General features: G+C 51.5%; 3 protein-coding genes across 3 annotated transcripts in view; 1 reads left to right on the forward strand and 2 right to left on the reverse strand.

Annotated features, from left to right (window-relative positions):
• Positions 1 to 3,879: 3,879 nt before the first annotated feature.
• On the reverse strand, positions 3,880 to 6,261 carry LOC118780956. The gene is made up of 2 exons (XM_036533760.1): positions 5,948 to 6,261; positions 3,880 to 5,239 (listed from the first exon to the last, which is right to left on the reverse strand). Exons 1-2 carry the CDS (start codon positions 6,106 to 6,108, stop codon positions 4,657 to 4,659), a joined length of 744 nt encoding a protein of 247 aa, XP_036389653.1. The 5' UTR covers positions 6,109 to 6,261; the 3' UTR covers positions 3,880 to 4,656.
• A 169-nt stretch (positions 6,262 to 6,430) lies between these two features.
• Positions 6,431 to 13,986, forward strand: LOC118780698 (glycerol-3-phosphate dehydrogenase [NAD(+)], cytoplasmic). Its single transcript, XM_036533343.1, has 8 exons — positions 6,431 to 6,554; positions 10,953 to 11,130; positions 11,578 to 11,718; positions 11,872 to 12,010; positions 12,272 to 12,384; positions 12,805 to 13,041; positions 13,185 to 13,291; positions 13,560 to 13,986. The coding sequence occupies exons 1-8, from the start codon at positions 6,511 to 6,513 to the stop codon at positions 13,654 to 13,656; spliced, it is 1,056 nt and encodes a 351-aa protein (XP_036389236.1). The 5' UTR covers positions 6,431 to 6,510; the 3' UTR covers positions 13,657 to 13,986.
• Positions 13,987 to 17,927: 3,941 nt separating this feature from the next.
• si:ch73-233m11.2 (NACHT, LRR and PYD domains-containing protein 12) overlaps positions 17,928 to 21,152 on the reverse strand; it is an 11,007-nt gene continuing 7,782 nt past the window's right edge. Inside the window, exons 6-9 of the mRNA XM_036532647.1 lie at positions 20,287 to 20,460; positions 19,824 to 19,997; positions 18,526 to 18,693; positions 17,928 to 18,271 (exon numbers count right to left, since the gene is read on the reverse strand). Of these exons, the coding sequence (XP_036388540.1) occupies positions 18,202 to 18,271; positions 18,526 to 18,693; positions 19,824 to 19,997; positions 20,287 to 20,460 (586 nt within the window). The 3' untranslated portion in view covers positions 17,928 to 18,201. The remainder of the gene's footprint in view (positions 18,272 to 18,525; positions 18,694 to 19,823; positions 19,998 to 20,286; positions 20,461 to 21,152) is intronic.

A 21,152-nucleotide genomic window follows, 5' to 3' on the forward strand; every position in this document is an offset into this window, starting at 1 on the left:
ACAGCCAGCAGTAAGAGAACCGAGCGTCACCCTACAGCCCCATAACAAGGGCCTGATACAGTCTATCCACCGAGCAGCCTGTCCCTCATGTGTGTAACTCATTCAACAAGTCCGCTTTTCTGTTTGCCAGTTTACGCAGCATCACAGGGCTGGAAATTGCTGGAGTCAGCAGAAGTAGAGGTATAAGAGACAGGTGATGGCAGGGAGAGGGAGGCCCTGCAGGAGAGCTAAGTGGAACCGTCACTGATCTAACCTCAGGCCTCTGCTGTTTACAGCGCCAAGAGGAGGAAAATGGCCGACAAGATTCTACCTCAGAGGGTGAGTGTTTTCCAAAGAGGAAATGCCCCCAGTGAGCACACGTTTTTCCTGCTTTTTATTAAACCTTTTCACTGCGCGCACCAGGCTGGTCTCACTACCACAGCCTCTGCAGTCCTGCAGGAGGGCTGGAGCGAGACAGATGCAGTCCTCTGACTCTCTCTTATACAGCCAGCGGCTCTTTTCAAACTACATGTCCCACAGTGCACTGCAGTGGAGTGGGCACCAATTGGAGGACAGGCTCTGCAGCACTGACACACGGCCTGGGTGTTCCAAAACGCATGAGCTCACTGTACAGAGCTGGAACACGGGAATCAGGCAGGAAGCAGTGTGAATCGCGGTGAGAGTCAGGCGGGAAGCAGTGTGAATCACGGTGAGAGTCAGACAGGAAGCAGTGTGAATCACGGTGAGAGTCATGCAGGAAGCAGTGTGAATCACGGTGAGAGTCAGGCAGGAAGCAGTGTGAATCGCAGTGAGAGTCATGCAAAATCAGTCATTCGACAGCCACATGAAAGCCAAAACAGATTTATTTAAAATAAAATGAATAAGATTTTCAAGATAAATTTTAATCGTTAAGACTCTGCATTTGATGGGAGAGTTGCACACCCTAGTCTCTCAGCTGCAGTCCAGAAAAGATGTGCTGTGACTGAATATTTATTCCCACGGCAAAGGTTGCCATGTTGCGTTCTCAGAATTCCCCATGTTGTATACTTTAGCGTGGACCCTAACGACCAGAAGAAGACGGCCTGCTACGACATCGATGTGGAGGTGGACGACACTCTGAAGGCCCAGATGAACTCCTTCCTGCCGTCCACTGCCAGCCAGCAGGAGATTGCAGGCCTGGACGACAAGGTATAAGCTCACCGCCCCCTGCTGCCCCTCCCTCAGCCCTGCCCCCTGCTGCCCTCTCCCTCACTCCCCTCCTCACTCTTGCTGCTACTTTCATAGTGCTGTTAGCAGTGAGAGGTGGCCGTTAGCAGTGAGAGGTGGCTGTTAGCAGTGAGAGGTGGCTGTTAGCAGTGCTGTTAGCAGTGAGAGGTGGCTGTTAGCAGTGCTGTTAGCAGTGAGAGGTGGCTGTTAGCTGTGCTGTTAGCAGTGAGAGGTGGCTGTTAGCAGTGCTGTTAGCAGTGAGAGGTGGCTGTTAGCAGTGCAGTTGGAAGTGGGCGTGGCTGTTAGCGGTGTCGTCAGTGGGGGGAGGGGGTTGTTAGTGGTGCAGGGTGGCTTAAGTTAACTATTGCCTAAGTAAATGTGTGTCCCTATGTGAGGATACTGTGTGAAATGTCAGCCGTGTAAAGGTCTGCTAAGTGATGCAGTTGCACAAGAATCTTGTGCTTGATCTTGGGTCAGTGTCTCATCTACAGTAACTGCAGAGATGTCATTGGATTTGCACACATTTGGCTTGCTCAGGAGGGCTGAATCAGCACTGAAGGCACAGATCTCAGACACGCACTGCTGTGGGGTCACGCGCTGCTGTGGGGTCATGGGTCACGCGCTGCTGCGGGGTCACGCACTGCTGCGGGGTCATGGGTCACGCACTGCTGTGGGGTCATGGGTCACGCGCTGCTGCGGGGTCATGGGTCACGCGCTGCTGTGGGGTCATGGGTCACGCCCTGCTGTGGGGTCATGGGTCACGCCCTGCTGTGGGGTCATGGGTCACGCACTGCTGCGGGGTCATGGGTCACGCGCTGCTGTGGGGTCACGCCCTGCTGCGGGGTCATGGGTCACGCGCTGCTGCGGGGTCATGGGTCACGCCCTGCTGCGGGGTCATGCGCTGCTGTTTCCCTCCTCTGAAGGGCTGTGAGGGGATGGAAAGGGTTCGAGCAGAACCCTCCCCCGATCCTGCAGCCCAGGACTAGAGGCCATGCCCTGAGAATGCATCCTCACTCACAAAACGTCATGTGCTTACAAAGGGCAAAGGACACAGTAGATTATATGTTTAAAATTAAGCAGAGAGGTGTTTTCACTCCCCACAGATTCATGAGACCATCGAGAGCATCAATGAGCTGAAGACGCAGAGGGAGTTCATGCTGAGTTTCGCTTGAGACCCTTCATCAGGGCTTCATCAACGACTGGCTGCAGTCCCAGTGTCGGGACCTGAAGGTGGGACACGCCCCTCTGCCTCCCCCATCCGGAAACTTCACGGGTCATGTGACCTGAGCAGGGGCAGAGGCTGGGTCATGTGACCCAGGAGCGGAGAGCTCCTGAAAGCGCAGGGAGACGGCGTAGCTGCCGAGGCTGGTGGCAGTCTAAGCAGCCCAGAGAGGGCAAAGGTCACTGGGGCAAAGGGGCCGGAGCTGGTAATGTCTGACTGCTCTGGGTTTTTAATGGGACACTTTGTTTTAGCTGTTTTGGGGTTTTTGTTCTACCTGATTCTGGGCAGAGGGCCAGTGTTTGAATTCCCAGGGCCAGCAGTAAATCCTTGTTTTTAGGAGAGATGCAGTGAGCTGAGGTCTGCAGCCAACGCTGTACAAAGTTCAGCGCGTTTCTGTCTGTATGATGAAACACTGCAATAAACAGCATTCACCCAGTGCCCCTGCACACAGTACACATGTATTTCTGTGACGTGCGGAAGTCCCATTTACTGACTCTTAACCCCAGACCACTGGTGAACAGATGTGTGTTTATGAAGGAGTGTGTGTGTGTGTGTGTTTTGCTTGTGTTGTATTGTACCTCACTTGTAAGTCACTTTGGATAAAAGCTTCTGCCAAATGAATAACTGTAAATGTGAGTGCATGTGAGTTTGAGTGTGTGAGTGCGTGCGCGTGTGAGTGCATGTGTGTGCATGTGAGTGTGAGTGCGTGCGTGTGAGTGTGAGTGCGTGTGTGTGAGTGTGAGTGTGAGTGTGTGCGTGTGAGTGTGAGTGCGTGTGAGTGTGAGTGTGAGTGTGTGCGTGTGAGTGTGAGTGTGTGCGTGAGTGTGAGTGAGTGCGTGTGAGTGCGTGCGTGTGTGTGTGTGTGAGTGTGAGTACGTGCGGGACTGTGAGTGTGAGTACGTGCGTGAGAGTGTGAGTGCGTGCGTGTGAGTGCGTGCGTGTGCGTGTGAGTGTGAGCGCGTGCGTGTGAGTGTGAGTGCGTGCGTGTGCGTGTGAGTGTGAGTGCGTGCGTGTGAGTGCGTGCGTGTGAGTGTGAGCGTGTGAGTGTGAGTGCGTGCGTGTGAGTGAGTGCGTGTGAGTGTGAGCGTGTGCGTGTGAGCGCGTGCGTGTGCATGTGAGCGCGTGCGTGTGAGTGTGAGTGCGTGCGTGTGAGTGAGTGCGTGTGAGTGTGAGCGCGTGCGTGTGAGTGTGAGTGCGTGCGTGTGAGTGAGTGCGTGTGAGTGTGAGCGCGTGCGTGTGAGTGTGAGCGCGTGCGTGTGAGTGTGAGTGCGTGCGTGTGAGGCAGCTGAACATGTTCTGTTTGCGGGTGTCTCTGCAGACCATGACGAATGTGGTTGGGAGCCCTGAAGAGGAGCGAATGGCAGAGTTTTACTTCCAGCCCTGGGCTCAGGAGGCCGTGTGTCGCTACTTCTACAGCAAGGTGAGCCCCGCCTTGCTGTCCTGCTCCCCCACCCCGCCCCGTCCTGCCCCCGTCCCACACACGCCTCAAATAAACCCTCTGCTCGCCAGCCCATACCTGCACCTTTACCCCACACTGTTGCACCACTGTTACGTCCTACATAGAGGTGCATGCTCTCTCAGCAGGGCTGCTTCACCTGAGCAGCTTTTTACCTGAGCAGCTTTTCACCTGAGCAGCTTTTTTTTACACCTGAGCAGGGCTGTCTCACTTGATTTGTGCAGCGATGTGAGTTTAAAGAGGATCCACAGGATGTTAAACTATTCAGGTTGTTCTGTTTGAATGCTGTTATGTCAGTTTTTATGGCTGTCCTTCAGGCAAGCAGGATTTTGCTAGTGTTCATGTCATTTAGTGATAATGCCTGTGTGACGTCTCAGCCTGCAGGCTGCTCTCTCGGCCGTGTGTCAGGAATGCAGCGTCACAGTAATTGCCACTGTGTCACCAGACCTGGGTCTTTCACAAGAATCTCAAGTGTTCTGTCTGCCCCAGAAATTTTTTTCTCTCATAAAGGACTTTCCTGCCTGTTGACAAAGCTGCTATTGTTGCTGTGAAACCACAGCCCCTGCGAAGAGCAGACCACCCCCCCCCCGAGCCGCTCACACTCAGCTGTGTCTACCGCTGCCTCCAGAATACCAGCTGTGTTGGTGTGTAATGTTGGTGTGTTTAGATGTGCTTTTCCACATCATCACTGTCATTGTGATATTGTATACAGCATGCTCCAAAGACCGTGCAGTTCTGTACGGTGAGATGGGGTGCCACCCTGTGTGGCTCCACAGCAGCCATCTTACAGCCCTCACAGCTGCGGAGTTATGCTGGGAGAGGCTGAGATGGCTGGCTGGTTGGTTGGTTTGCGCTGAGTATTCCCTGATCCCCGCAGTGTGTTTGAAAGGTGCCAGGTGTTCACTCCTTTTCCCATGTTTCTCAGGTTCAGCAGTGCAGACAGGAGCTGGAGGAGGTGGAGAGCAGGAAGCTGCAGTGTGATTGGTAGAGAGAGTGAGGGGGATTCTGGACCCAGGTGCCGCAGACCCGGCAGCCGCAGACCCGGCCGCCGCAGACCCACACACCACAAACCCAGGTGCCGCAGACCCGGCTGCCGCAGACCCACGCGCCGCAGACCCGGCCGCCGCAGACCCGGCTGCCGCAGACCCGGCCGCCGCAGACCCGGCTGCCGCAGACCCGGCCGCCGCAGACCCACACACCACAAACCCAGGCGCCGCAGACCCACACACCACAAACCCAGGCACCGCAGACCCGGCCGCCGCAGACCCGGCCGCTGCAGACCCTTAGTCGGGGGAAAGAATGGAGGCCAGATACTGCCACTCAGTGCTTCTGTCACTCTTTTAAGAAGGTGCAGGGCCTTCTGTTTCAGGAGGTGGCTGTGTTGGGGAAATGGGAGAGCAGAGTATGGGTAGGTTTACAGAAAGAAGGAGAGCAGAACCTGACAGTGTTATAGAGTCATAAACGTGTGTGTGTGCGCATGTGCGAGTGTGTGCATGTGCGTGTGTGTGGGGATTGGAGGGTTTACTTAAAACAACAGAAAAATACCCAAAGTCTAATTCTGTCTGCACTCATTTCTTTTAGCAGCATCTGTATTCTCTGCTTTACTTCATAATAAACCCTTGTGTATCTTTGAGACATATTCAGTGGTGATTCAGTCATGAAGCTGCTGATGGTACGTGTTGTTTGAGTAAAGCCATTCAAATATGTTTGATAAAAATATAAACTACAGGCCACAAAGTAAAACACACATAAAGTCTTAGTGTGCTTTGAAAGGATAAGAGTGGTTAGAAAGCTCTGCGTTTTCACAGCTGCTGTACACTGCTATTCACATGTTTGCCCCATGACCCTGAAGGACATGTCGCATGGCTAAAACTCAAACTCCTGATGGACCAATCATTTTTTGTTCTGTTTGTTTTTCCCAAGTTGTAATAAAGAGCTTCATGTCTTATTGCTGGCCTATTTCTCCATGGTTGTGCACTTTCTACCAGGATATCCATCTCTACTTAGCAGTGTCTGTGTTTCAGTTTTACTTGTCCTCAAAGTCCTGAAAATGATAGGTATGCATATTGGAGCTGTTTTCTTACCTTTGGTTCATTGCGTAAGAAGGCTCTGTGTTGCCCTTTAAATAGCTGCGCGCAGGCGTTGCCTTAATTGCGTTGCCTGTCTTAATTGCTCTGTGGGTCTGACCGGACCCTGCTGGCGCTGGGCAAAATGAGGTCTGCGTTTTCGCCCACGTTCTTCTCATTAAAAACCCTCAAGGTTACATACAGTAATGTAGCCGGAGGGCTTCTCTCCATCCCTTTCTTTAGCCTTAAACGGTAGTATGGGGACAGTAATTTCTGCTTCAGCTTATTCTTCCTGTCGGAAATCCATGTACCCATACCGCTCGATCCATTGATTCCCGAGTATTAAATTTTGAGAAATAAGAAATATGCCGGTGGGCGGGCTGCCCGAGAGATCGCCCCCTAACGAACCAATGAAGGCGAAGCACTGGGCCGTGGGTGTGTTTTCCCCCTGAAATACCAATGAAATTGGTGGGCGTGATCCGGGAGGACTGAGAAACGCTGTAAAATGTCATTGTGGTACGCAATCGGCAGCCCGACCGGCAATAAGGTCCTTCGCTGCGGAGTGAGGAGTAGCGTGTGCTATGGCCGCCCCAAAGAAAGTCTGCATCATCGGCTCCGGCAACTGGTAAGGGAATGACAGAATGAATCTCTGTCTGGAAGCTCTGTACGCAGAGTTTAAAATGAGGCGTTCGTATAGTCGGTTGCTGTGTGGGAACATAGCTTACTAGTATTTACAGCTATCATACCGACCTCCAAACTCTGTAATAAAAATCGTACTGGTGGTAAGATGTTCACTCACCTGACGCGTGTCAGTCGACCCTTTGAACTGAACCCAGCAACTGAAGCCAGAAAGCTTCCTGCCGTTTGGATTAGAGCTGGCAGCTGCAGGTGCGCAGCGTCGCAGATCCGCCGCAGTCTGCGCCTGCCGGGACCCAGCGGCAAGGCGGAGTGTGGTGCGGACCAACAGGTGTGAGATCTGTGGGCGAGTCTCTTTCTCTTTAGCTATTTGTAAACAGTCGTTATGCAATGCGCGTAAGAGCAGTTTGGGTTAGTGAGATGCAGCCAGCTAGGGCAATGCAGTCTGCAGCGCGACTCCTGCACCACTGCTACGGAGTGGCTTACTGAAGTCGCGCGCTTCAGCTGAGACTAACCACGAAAGCTACATCAGCGATTTTTCAATATAGCAAGTTAGCCAGTGAAGTAACAGGGGGGAAAATACAAAGGTTTGTTCCGTGTGAAATCAGAGCCACTTCGGCACGACCCTCTCAGATGCACGTTTGTGCTCCTGGAGCAGCTAATGTTATCCACCTCTGAGCCTCGGTTTCCCACCGCGGCTTCCCAGCATCGCAACTTTCGATCAGGGTCAGAATCTTGATCTCAAATTAGAAATGTTCATATGCTGTACCTGTTAATATTAGTAACGTCTGAGATTTGAGGGAACATTGTCGAGGATATTTTTTCAATATTCAAAAATGTGCATCTTTCTGTTTCAGTTTTTTGAATGTGTGTATTTTGAGCCAGGACGTTTTTCGGACAACGGAGAGCCAAACATTTCAGTGTCACCGCTTTCCAGTCGGGTAACGGCGTGTCGTTTCGGGTCACGCAACTCTTGCGATACAGTACAGCCACAGGAAGCAACACACCTATTTGTCGGCAAAAGCAATACAGTGCGGTATCCGCGGTGTTTGTTGAAATTGCTGCGTTTGGATTAAATTAAGGGTTTAAACCCCAATTGTAGCCCTCTGTAGTGCCCCCCCGCTCATATTTTGTGCGCATGCGTGCGTGCTGGAACAATGTTGAAAATACTTCAGAGAAAATGTATCGATTGATCTCAGTTAATATTCTTTGTTTAATTCCCCTCCCTTCCGTCCCCCTTTATAAACATTCTATAATAGGCTGCCACGGTGGGAAAGGCTTCGTCATTTCTGGATGTTTTTCCCTGTGTTTGCTACAGCAGAGTGCGCGCACAGAAGTCGTTGCCTTTCAGTAACATTTGCTTTGCACAGACACGGATACGTGTGGGAGGACACATGTGGTGCATATCATCAGAGGGGAATAGGACCTCGGTACAGAATAGCAATAACACATTATAAACCGTAAAGGGAAAAGCACTGATAGCCTAATATAAACATACAGCCCATCTGACACCAGCCTGCTCACAGCGCTGGCTTTCTCTCAGGGCGCTGGCAGTAGGGGCACAGGTGAGGGGTGTGTCCTGGGGGCCAGGGCGCGGTCTGAGCAGGTGGCTGTCAGTCTGAGCTGGAACAGATCATTAGCATGAGACAAAATGCAGCAATTTCCATTTTCACTAAATCACAAAACGAAATATGCTGTGGCCATGAGGACACAGCTGTAAATCAGATTAGCGTGTGGTTTACATCAAAATGGTTATAATGTAATTTGTGCTTTTTTCAAAAATAATATTGGTGTATTTTTTCCTGCTTCACTCGTTAGTCCTCAGCAGCCCTATGAAAAAAATAGGCTACTATTTCAAACGATTAGGTTACACCTCTCCTGCTCTCACTCCACTGTCTCCCTGTAGCTGCCCGCATCATATTCAAGGCCCTGATTCTCGCGTACAGGGTGACCAACAAAACTGCACTTAAGTACCTGAACTCACTGCTGCAACCCTATGTTCCCACCTGATTGCTACGCTCTGCCACCGAATGGCACCTGGTGGTCCCGTCACATCGCGGCGTTAAATCTCTATCCAGGACTTTCTCTGCCATTGTCCCCCGGTGGTGGAATGAACTTCCACACCTCATCTGTTCTGCTGAGTCCCTCTCTGTCTTTAAGAAACATCTGAAGACACAGCTCTTCCGCTCTCACCTGAGCACCTGAAACACTACCCCTTAAAGGAATATATACTATATATAATGTAATCTGATGGTTTAAAGCACTCGTTAGCTTTACCTGTTAGTTTGTACTTTGCTTGCCAGCCATTGAAACCTGGTCATGAAGCGCTTCTAATATTGTTGACTCCTTATGGTTTTTCACTTGTGTTGGGTTGTACCTCACTTGTAAGTCGCTTTGGATAAAAGTGTCTGCCAAATGAATAAATGTAAATGTAATGTAAATGATTAGTTCTGATCCATTGATTCTGTTGTTTAGTTTGCTTTTGACAATATTCACCAACATGGCACTAGTAAATGTAATTTTCGTGCATAGTTTTAGTATCATTTTGCGTCGACAAACATGAATATTGTAACTGATTCAATGCATTAAAACCATTTACCGTCTCTTTGGAGAAATAACTACTGTGCAACGTTAATAGTCTATGAAAAGAGCAAAGTTGTCTGAAGACAGCTTGTTAGCACGTCGACTGTCTACGTAGCAAACCCAGCAACACCTTTAGGTAAAGTTAAGAATGTTACTATGAGTATCGTAAGAAGCTAGACATTACTTTTATTGGTTTTCATGTAATCAATATATACTATAATTTTGGTCTCTCCATACCTGGTGGAGACTCTAGCTAAGTAGAGCTCAGTCAGTTACAGATTTGTCTTACAAAAGTGATATACAAAAGCAAATATTTGATACCTTGATATCTTTGATATCCTCGTTTTGATATAGTTTCAAAATAATTTCGTGTGATGAACTCCATTTTATAAAACTAACATTCAGCTCACTATATATCATCTTATATCTCATCATTTGTGATACTGTGGTTCTGATGGCTGCAGGTAGCTCATCCCACCACTGGGGGGCAGTGAGGAAAAGGGACAGGTGCGGATCATATGGCCGCAGCAGGTAGGAGCTGCCAGGTGACCAGAGGCCAGAGTGCAGACCAGAGTGCAGAGTTGGCGCTGGTGTTTGGGTCTGGTGGGGATGGACTGTAGGCAGGAGGAGCAGTGCTCTCCAAGCGTCTGGGTCTGAATCTCATGCAGGTGATTGGCAGGCAGAGGACAGAGGTGAGGTTCTATCTGCCAGACTCTTTTAGGATTTGGCTACTGAAGTGATACTGTCTGCAAAGGACAGCGTACAGCCAAAATGGCAGAGTCTTAGCAGGAGGAGACGAGAGTAGAGCTGGAGGGTGAGGGAGAGGAGCTGTGCATCTGTGAGGCTGAGTTACAGCTGTTTGATCCAGGCAGGGAGCACTGCGCCTGCAGCCTGAGTCAGGCAGAGGAAAAAGCCGGAGAAAACGGAGTATCATCAGTGCCACAGTGATGGGGAAAAACTCACTCAGAGATGCACCTCGACCGGTTCTAAAGGGAGAAGTGAAGGGGAGGATGGTCACAGGGGTGTGGCAGGGAGGAGGGTTACCAGCGAAGCTCAGAAATTCCCAGGCCAGCCAGGGTGCAGCCGGGAGGCCCTGCGCAGCCGGGAGGCCCTGTGTGCAGGTGTCTGATGTGTGAGACAGCAGGAGATGTAAGATGGCAGAGTTTGCCAGAGGGGAGGATGCTTTCAGTGATGTAAGAGAGTCACCAGTTCCAAATGTGAAGAGGTTCAAGAACAGTTTCCCTGCATTAGTGATTGTAGCGGGAATTTTTCTCACTGCTGATAAAAGTACAGGTGAGAACATGGAGAGGAAGGTTAGTGGTTTCAGTCGGTCTGACAACCAGTCAGATCGTTGGGCTCGTAGTGACAGCAGACATCTTGGACAGTGGTGCGTTCAAGTAAAAAATCCTAAAATAAACTTGATGGTTTGCAAAACCTAACCATCGTGCAGTGCAGTTTATGACCTGCTGTGAGATGCAGCGTGGGAGTTAAATGACATTAATAATCCCATCATTTCCCACGTATTTTCCAACGCATTCTTACCACCACACAGCTTCAGTCTGGCATCAGAACCAGCCCTGAAGTGTAATTGCAACCATCAAATCAGTTACCGCTGAAATCAGCAAGTAAGTCAACTAATATCAGGAGGGCACAAATCAGAAGGTAAAAGAACAAGAACAGACACAGAAATTTCACAGCATTTTCGATTGGCCAACGCAGGGGAGCAGTAGCCCACCCCAACCCTCCCCATGGCCCCTTTTTTCAGTTTTCGGCTGTGACTCGCGCCCCTCCCTGTCACCCGCAGGGGCTCTGCCATCGCCAAGATCGTGGGCAGCAACGCAGCGCAGAGCTGCAGGTTCGACAGCACAGTCAACATGTGGGTGTTTGAGGAGACCGTGAACGGCCGCAAGCTCACCGAAATCATCAACGCCGAACACGAAAACGTCAAGTACCTGCCGGGACACAAGCTGCCCCCCAACGTGGTGAGTATGCAGTGCGGTTTGGGAGGGAGGTAACCCTGAGTCTGGGACACCTTTCTGTGACTGTCTCTGTGCACTTGCATATGGAATTGTTGAGACTGGTTGATTACTCATTTAGCCTTCATTCTGTGAGATGACAGTTGAGGGTGTAGCTGTAGTTATGTGGCAGGCAGTGATGCATGTTCAGTGTGTGGACTGTCTCAGTGACGCCAGGTTCATTCAGTATACAGTGCTCATTGTGTCATGCCTGCATTTCAGTACAGCATCTTACTAACATGCAAACGCTCCACCTTTTCCACACTTCCAGTACTTTTGCTCTCTTGTGATATTAGACTCAATTCGATGCGAAGTTAATTGCTCCTTTGGCATTTCCTGCTTCAGAGCACCGTCTCTGAGGTTGACATTGTCCTGATGATGGCGTTGTTCTGACGTTGTCTCTGTGTTTCCCAGTGGGCTGTTGCAGACCTGGTGGAGGCTGTGAACGAGGCAGACATCCTGATCTTTGTGATTCCGCATCAGTTCATCGGAAAAGTGTGTGACACCATTAAGGGAAGAATAAAGCCGGACGCCCTGGGGCTGTCCCTCATTAAGGTGGGTTCCCCCTCATTAAGGTGGGTTCCCCCTTATTAAGGTGGGGTGCCCCTTATTAAGGTGGGTGCCCCCTCATTAAGGTGGGGTGCCCTCCGCTCCTCCTCTCACTGCGGGTTTGCTGACGTGGGGCTGATTAGATGTGACATCCTGCAGGGTGTGGACGAAGGTCCCGACGGACTGAAGCTCATCTCTGATGTCATCCAGGAGAAGCTGGGCATCACCATGAGCGTGCTGATGGGAGCCAACATCGCCAACGAGGTCGCTGACGAGAAGTTCTGCGAGACCACCATCGGTAAGGCGGGAGGGAGAGGGCTGCATTCAGGCAATGCACCGTACTCTGGACTCTCCAGTGCAGGTGTGTTAGTGCTGTACTGAGCAGCGCTTTCTCAGCTAAACTTGCGGCATGGTGTACAGCCCCTCACTGTGGCAGTAACACGCTTCTGCTCTCTGCCCTGGGAGAGAGGGCTGGGAAGATGCCATTTAGTGGGTAGGAATGTCTCCCTTTGTCCTTCTGTCCCTCTGTGTGTGTTGATCCGTGTGTCCGTGTGTCTAGGCTGTAAGAACAAGGAGCATGGAGCCCTGCTGAAGGAGCTGATGCAGACCAGAAACTTCCGGATCACGGTGGTGGAGGAGTCAGATGTGGTGGAGATCTGCGGAGCGCTGAAGGTGAGCTCTGCATGCGTGATCCCTGATTTCGTACGATCCCTTATGGTTCCTTGTGATCATGACTCCCCTCCTCTCTGCGGCCCTGCTCAGCATGAGACTCCCACCCTGACCCTGCAGTGTCCGGGCGCTGAGAAGCTGTGTATTACACAAACCCAGGTTTTCAGTAACTTCAGTGGAGCAGCAGTTACTGCACGGTGTGCCAGGATGTACATCAAAGCAACGTTCAGTGCTGCTGCCCCTAGAAACAGACTTTTTCTCCCTGGAGTCTCCCTGCTTTGTCACGTTAGCTCTTCACTTGTGTATGTGAACCAATGTTTTCTTAGTGAGCATTAGCTGTTCGGCTCTGTCTCTCAGCGGTGTGCACCGGGCGTGGGGTGCAGGAGGGGCTCGGTGTGCTGAGCCTCTGCTTCTGCTCCTCAGAACATCGTGGCGGTAGGCGCGGGGTTCTGTGACGGCCTGGGCTACGGGGACAACACCAAGGCAGCTGTGATCCGTTTGGGGCTGATGGAAATGATCGCTTTCGCACGGATCTTCTGCACGGCGGGGCCCGTCTCCTCCGCCACCTTCCTGGAGAGCTGCGGGGTCGCCGACCTCATCACCACCTGCTACGGCGGACGCAACCGCAAGGTGGCTGAGGCCTTTGTCAAGACCGGGAAGGTGAGCGGGGTGGGGGTGGGGGGGCCTGTTTTATAACAGAAAACCTTTGTTACAATTGTATTTTTTGTGACTGTGTCAGGTTTGATGTGACTGCGTGTGGGGGTCGGGGTGCGGTTTGACCATGTGTTGCGCTCTTCCTGCAGTCGATTGAGGAGCTGGAGAGGGACATGCTGAACGGGCAGAAGCTACAGGGTCCTGCTACATCCGCCGAGGTCCATCACATCCTCACCATGAAGAACATGGTGGACAAGTGAGTGTGTTAGTGTTACAACGCTACAGAGTTACAGCACTACAATACACAACATTACACTGTACACATTACACTATTACAACAGTACAGTGTTATATTCCACTTCCCACTGATCGCCCCTCTCGTCCTCATCGTCTGAGGCCTCACCCCCTCACCGCCTGAGGTCACATGACAGGTTCTCCTTCCTGTCTCCATTAATTAGTGTTTGTTTAAACCAACAGGATAGACAGTAACCACAGTAACAGTGTTCCCCTCTGTCCCTCCCCAGGTTCCCCCTGTTCAACGCTGTGTATCAGATCTGCTACCAGAGTCACCCCGTCACAGAGTTCATCAGCTGCTTACAAAACCACCCCGAACACATGTAACTGACCAATCACAGTGCCCAGGCCAGGAAGGAGGGCTGGGAAGAGGGTCCTTTTAACAGTCACACTTTTTCTAACATGAAATGAGCACCTAAAAAGGCTGGGACACTGGACTCTAAACTGTGTGGGGTGACATGCCTACATCCTGACCTCACCAACATGGCCTCCTACAGGACACTCTCTGTCACATAATCACTGTGCCTGCGATGTCACTTCCTTTGTCTGGTTTATACTGTTTGTATGGACATTGAGTAAACCCTTATTTGTAAGCCGCTGGCATGAGAGTGAGTGCAGGAGAGAAAAGGCCTTCGCTGTATGCAGTGTGTTAGAGACCCAGCCAGTGACGCCTTGCTGATTTAGAGGGCTGAATTTGGTGCCTTCGCCAGTTTGTGTGTTTCTAACAGAAGTGCCTTATAAGTTTTTTTGCTCTGATTCCTGGGTCTGCTTACTGTACCTGTGTTCCATCAAGTGTAAAACTCCACCTCAAGAATATCCTCATCGCCATGGTTACTGCCCTGTCATATTCCATCAGTGTTTGGGTTGAAGTGTGGCTGGAGTAAAGAAAATGCATGTCAAAAAACATTTTGAAATAAAATGCAAAATCTAAGAATTGTGTTTTAAAACAAGCTTTTGGGCCGTGTGTGTGTGGGGCGTTTGTCAGACGGTGGAGGTTCTCTCTCTACAGCAGTCTTTAAATGATCACTTTACATATTACTGAAGCAGCTCCCTTGTCAGCTCTGTCTTAATCGCTCAGTAATTACAATGTCTATTTCTGTAAAACTGTCTAAGCTTGATGGCTGTTTTTTCAAAAACCAATATGTTGATCCCTCAAATCTGCGAAAATGTTGCTGGAGACTTTCATTCCTCTCTATTCCTTTTGGATATTCATCCCTCCCAGCTCTACACTGTGTCCCAGCTTTCTGTACTTCAGGGGTTTCCAGCTCTTGGAAGACCTGGGGACCGCTGCTGAGCATGCGGCGTCTGCTGCAGGGCAGAGCTCCCAGCAGCTTCCCAGGGTTCTCATGTTCCTCAGCTGCAGTTTGGTGTCAAAGGCTCAGTAAGTCATATGACTCAGATGGCTGATTTCATTAACCTCAATTGCCCCCCCCATCCCCCTCTCTCTCCCTCTAACCCCTGCCCCCCTCCATGGCCGATTGGTGTTACTGTTATCCTACAGCAAGCCTCCGAAGCGTTCTGCCTACAGAGGGCTCAGGCCTTCAGGTTGGTGCTGTAGCTGACATGCTACATACCATTCTCTGAGGTACAGAGCATTGGAGCCTCGCTGGCAGCAGAATGGTTTCACACTCAGCATTGGAGCCTGGCTGGCAGCAGAATGGTTTCACACTCAGCATTGGAGCCTGGCTGGCAGCAGAATGGTTTCACACTCAGCATTGGAGCCTGGCTGGCAGCAGAATGGTTTCACACTCAGCATTGGAGCCTCGCTGGCAGCAGAATGGTTTCACACTCAGCATTGGAGCCTGGCTGGCAGCAGAATGGTTTCACATTCAGAGCACTGGAATCTCTGACTTCCTTTCCAAGTGCCTGTGTTTTTATGGAATGATTTGAGAGAGAGAGGGAGTGTGTTGCTGGAGTCATGTAGGAGAGAGGGGTTCACAGATCTGAACAGGGTAACTCAGGTCTCTTGTAAATCTTGTATCTTGTAAACTGTCAGTCAAACTCAAGTGCTGGATGCAGGTCTGATCTGCTGTAGTGTTGGATAATGGTGTGTGTGTGTGTGTGTGTGTGTTTGTGAACATAAAATCTGGGTGTACAGAGTAGGGGTGTAATGAAATATGAAACAGGATATATTGCAATACAAAAGCTTGATGATGCATGTGGAGCTGAGAATTTGCTGGCGATATCAGCTGCCGTTCCTTCTGTTCCTTCTGATTACGCTGCCAGGCTCTGCAGTACACATCCAAAGTCACGCTTCAATTTTAATTACTTTGTGTGAACAGCAGAGGGCGCAATAGTGTTCAGCCAGCGCTGGAGAGCACAGTCTGAATGTGGGCATTTGCTTTAAAAAGCTGAGTTTTGCCATTTATTTTAGAATTACTTTATAACAAAGAGATTCCATAATTTAACTTAATACATTTTGTTTATAATTTTAACAAGAAATTGTTATATTTTTTGCACATCTTATCATAATTAGTTTTCATTTAAATTTTGCTGAAAATATTAAATTGTGACAGTATCGACCTAAACCATGAGCTTCAGGAGATTCAGTAAAGTTAATGAAGCTCAGGATCTTTATCAGATGGGCCAGCAGTGTAGCATAGTGGTTAAGGAGCAGGACTCACAACCAAAAGGTTGCTGGTTTAATCCCCGCTGGGACACTGCTGCTGTACCCTTGGGCAATTTATTTAACCCACAATTGCCTGAGTAAAATATAAATGCATAACATTGTAAAGAACTGTCGCTCTGGGTAAGAGCGTCTGCTAAACGATGTAAAATGAACATTTATCGCTTATTTATTAAACGGTTCGCTGCTCTCCTGTGTTGTGTGACTACCTTGGCGTTTCAAACAGGAAGTTTGCACACCAGTGACTGTAGCGTACATGTGCAACAGGAAGAGGAAATGGTTTCATACAACAGTTTAGCAAGTCATACACCATAACCTTCCAGCCAGCTCACACACTAACACGTGTGTGTGTGTGTGTGTGTGTGTGTGTGTATGAGGGAGAGAGAGAGTGTGTGTGAGCGTATGCTGATGAAGCGTTGTATCCTCTCTCTCTCTCAGGTCCTTTCGTCAGTGCAGTATGGCTGCTGTGTGACAGAGCTGTTCTGCTGCTCCCTGCTGTCCTGCTGCTCCCCGCTGTCCTGCTGCTCCCTGCTGCTCTCTGCTGTCCCGCTGCTCCCTGCTGTCCTGCTGCTCCCCGCTGCTCCCTGCTGCCCTCTGCTGCTCCCTGCTGTCCTGCTGCTCCCTGCTGCTCCCTGCTGTCTCGCTGCTCCCCGCTGCTCCCTGCTGTTCTCTGCTGTCCTGCTGCTCCCTGCTGTCCTGCTGCTCCCCGCTGCTCCCCGCTGCTCTCTGCTGTCCCGCACAGAGACACAGACAGCTGCTCTTCCACACACAGAGCAGCAAACCTCAGCAAGCAGAGCAGACCTGCTGCTGTACCCCTCAGCAAGGCACCCGGCACAGAATTACCTCAGTAAAACTGAAACCTGTGTCAAGTGGCTCTGGATAAGAGCTTCTGCTACGTGACAATAATGTAACGTAGTATAGTGTAATGTAGTGAAAATGGCAACACTTCCTGGCAGTACCTCCGAAAGCACAGTGTGTGTGGAAACCTTCAGCGGGAACCTTATGGTTTAAGCTTCCTGTGCTGATCATTCATGTTGGACACTCACAGACCCACAGCAGTTCCATGATCTATTAAGATTTTTTAATTTGTTTATTTTAATTCATGCTGTTGAAATGAGTATCAGCAAGTGTCAAGAACAGTGACCTGTAAAGGCTGGAAGTCCGTGATTCATTATGTCTGAAAAAGGGCACACCCATGAACACCTGTGCAGACCATCTGCAGGTATGCATGTTTAATATTATATTTTATATTTGACTTTTACCCTGCTTTCTGGTTTGTATCCTTACTAAAGCATTCCCATCCAGTGCTGTGTAACCTTGAACATTGTGTTAATGTGTCCAGAACATTGCATGAACGTTTCTCCCAGGTCAGCAGCGCACTGCGTGTGTGCAGCCTGCTCGTGTGTGTGCACGACGCCTCCGACCTCCTGCTGCAGACGAGAGGTCAAGGGTCATGTGCTGGGGTGGGGCTCACTGTACCAGGCTTCACAGGTAATGTGTGCAACATGCAAGTTGTGTGTTAAATACAGCTGAGTGTGTGTCAGTGTGTGTGCATGTGTATGTGTGTGTCAGTGTGTGTGCATGTGTTTGTGTGTATGTGTGTGTGCATGTTTGTGTGTATGTGTGTATGTGTGTGTCAGTGTGTATGCATGTGTTTGTGTGTATGTGTGTGTGCATGTGTTTGTGTGTATGTGTGTATGTGTGTATGTGTGTATGTGTGTGTCAGTGTGTGTGCATGTGTGTGTATGTGTGTGTGTGTGTGTGTGCATGTGTTTGTGTGTATGTGTGTGTCAGTGTGTGTGCATGTGTGTGTGTGTCAGTGTGTGTGCATGTGTGTGTGTGTCAGTGTGTGTGCATGTGTGTGCATGTGTGTGTGTGTCAGTGTGTGTGCATGTGTGTGTGTGTCAGTGTGTGTGCATGTGTGTCAGTGTGTGTGTGTGTGTATGTGTGTGTGTCAGTGTGTGTGCATGTGTGTCAGTGTGTGTCAGTGTGTGTGTGTGTGTCAGTGTGTGTGTGTGTGTGTGCTGGCATTAAGGCTGAATTGTCTGCACTGAGACTAAGAGAAGAGAACTGCTCATTCAGCCAATCCCCTGGTTTTATTATGCACCAGGGTAATTCAGTCTGCGCAGATCAGGCAGCGTCTCTGCATTTCTACGTTGCTGTGATGGGGAACAGTTATAATCAGACATGCTGCTGTGGTATGATGCTGCCTGGCTTTTTCCCCTCTCCGCCCCCCGGCTCCGTCCTCAGTACCTGATCTTCCCACAGGTGTCCATCAGCTCAAACACGTCCTCACTGAAGTCGTTGTATTGGAGACTAGGAGACAGAGCAGAGAGAAGATTCCTGTAACATCAGCGTCAGAAAGCGGCTCATCGTCAGAAAAACACAATACAGACGCATCAGCATTTCTCATCCAGCTCAGGGGTTAACCCTTCGGTCTCTGCATCCGGTGAGAATTTCACAGGTCTGTGATGATGTGTTTAATGTCACCGTTTGGTGAGGGGGACCATTTTCAGCTGTGCTTCGGCAGCCACCGTGGCAACACTGCCCGCCCCCACGCGGGCACTCACTTCAGTTCCTGCATGGCGCGGCTCTCCTGCGCCATGGCAACCAGGGCGGGGACGGCTGCGTCCGTCAGCTCGTTGTTCTTCAGGATGAGACGTTTGAGTGAGCCGCACGCCCTCACCGCTGCTGAGAGGTCCTCCAGGCAGCCGTCCGTCAAACCCAGCATGTCCAGGCTGGTCCCGCCAGGGAAGAGAAACGGCCCAGACACGTCAGCCACGCGGCACAGAAACGTCAGCCACGCGGCACAGAAACGTCAGCCACGCGGCACAGAAACGTCAGCCATGCGGCACAGAAACATCAGCCACGCGGCACAGAAACATCAGTCACGCGGCACAGAAACGCGCGGCACAGAAACGTCAGCCAAGCGGCACAGAAACGCGCGGCACAGAAACGTCAGCCACGCGGCACAGAAACGTCAGCCACGCGGCACAGAAACGTCAGTCACGCGGCACAGAAACGTCAGCCACGCGGCACAGAAACGTCAGCCACGCGGCACAGAAACGTCAGCCACGCGGCACAGAAACGTCAGCCACGCGGCACAGACACGTCAGCCACGCGGCACAGAAACGTCAGCCACGCGGCACAGAAACGCGCGGCACAGAAACGTCAGCCACGCGGCACAGAAACGCGCGGCACAGAAACATCAGCCACGCGGCACAGAAACATCAGCCACGCGGCACAGAAACATCAGCCACGCGGCACAGAAACGCGCGGCACAGAAACATCAGCCACGCGGCACAGAAACGTCAGTCACGCGGCACAGAAACGTCAGTCACGCGGCACAGAAACGTCAGCCACGCGGCACAGAAACGTCAGTCACGCGGCACAGAAACGTCAGTCACGCGGCACAGAAACGTCAGCCACGCGGCACAGAAACGTCAGTCACGCGGCACAGAAACGTCAGCCACGCGGCACAGAAACGTCAGTCACGCGGCACAGAAACGTCAGCCACGCGGCACAGAAACGCGCGGCACAGAAACATCAGTCACAATATTGCAGCAATACAGCGATGCAGCGATCAGTGACACAGCGACGCAGCGATGCAGCGATGCAGCGATGCAGCGATCAGTGACACAGCGACACAGCGACGCAGCGATGCAGCGATCAGTGACACAGCGATGCAGCGATCAGTGACACAGCGACACAGCGACGCAGCGATGCAGCGATCAGTGACACAGCGATGCAGCGATCAGTGACACAGTGACACAGCGATGCAGCGATCAGTGACACAGCGACACAGTGACACAGTGACACAGCGATGCAGCGATCAGTGACACAGTGACGCAGTGACGCAGTGACTTACTCCAGGTGCTCCAGACTGCAGCGGCCGTCCCGCATGGCGTTCCACAGGTGTTTGGCACCACGGTCTCTGACGATGTTCACTCCCAAATCCAGCTCCCTCAGCCTGGAGCTGCCACAGCCCAGCACCGTCGCCAGGGCAACGAAGGACTCTTCACCCAACTCACAGCGAGACAGCCTGTGGGACGACACCCGACCGTAACCTGACCGTCAGCTCAACCTCACACTCACCGCCGTCACATCGACCGTAACCTGACCGTCAGCTCAACCTCACACTCACCGCCGTCACATCGACCGTATCCTGACCGTCAGCTCAACCTCACACTCAACGCCGTCACATCGACCGTAACCTGACCGTCAGCTCAACCTCACACTCACCGCCGTCAGGGCTGCAGGAGAGCGCTTGACCGAGCGGGGCGGTTGCTGGCTCCAGCAGTTGTGTTTGAGCCTGTGTGGCTGTGCTGTACCTGAGTGCCTCCAGGGGGCAGCGTTGTGCTTTGAGTGCGTCGCACAGATGCAGAACGCCGCCGTCCTCCAGCTCGTTGATGGACAGGTCCAACTCCTGCAGCCGGCAGGCGTCAGAGCTCAGTGCGGCCGCTAACCCCGCGCAGCATGACTCGCTCAGATCGCAGGCCGACACGCTGCAGACAACCAATCAGAGGCATGGAAAACAGAGGGGAGGAGCATCATTCTGTCAGCCAGCTTTCAGGGAGCCGCCTTTGGCTGCACTTTAAACACCACAACAAACACCACAACACTGAGCGGTGCATGAAAAGGCAAAATATGAAGCGCGGAGTGAAGCGCGGAGTGAAGCGCGGTGTGAAGCGCGGTGTGAAGCGCGGAGTGAAAGGTGACGTGAAACGCGGTGTGAAGCGCGGAGTGAAGCGCGGTGTGAAAGGTGACGTGTGAAGCGCGGAGTGAAGCGCGGTGTGAAGCGCGGAGTGAAGCGCGGTGTGAAGCGCGGAGTGAAGCGCGGTGTGAAAGGTGACGTGTGAAGCGTGGTGTGAAGCGCGGAGTGAAGCGCGGTGTGAAGCGCGGAGTGAAGCGCGGTGTGAAAGGTGACGTGAAACGCGGAGTGAAGCGCGGTGTGAAACGCGGAGTGAAGCGCAGTGTGAAGCGCGGTGTGAAGCGCGGAGTGAAGCGCAGTGTGAAGCGCGGAGTGAAAGGTGACGTGAAGCGCGGTGTGAAGCGCGGAGTGAAAGGTGACGTGAAACGCGGAGTGAAGCGCAGTGTGAAGCGCGGAGTGAAAGGTGACATGAAACGCGGAGTGAAGCGCGGTGTGAAAGGTGACGTGTGAAGCGTGGTGTGAAGCGCGGTGTGAAAGGTGACGTGT

This window comes from Megalops cyprinoides, chromosome 7 (assembly GCF_013368585.1).
Source record: "Megalops cyprinoides isolate fMegCyp1 chromosome 7, fMegCyp1.pri, whole genome shotgun sequence".
NCBI classification, from domain to species: Eukaryota; Metazoa; Chordata; class Actinopteri; order Elopiformes; family Megalopidae; genus Megalops; species Megalops cyprinoides.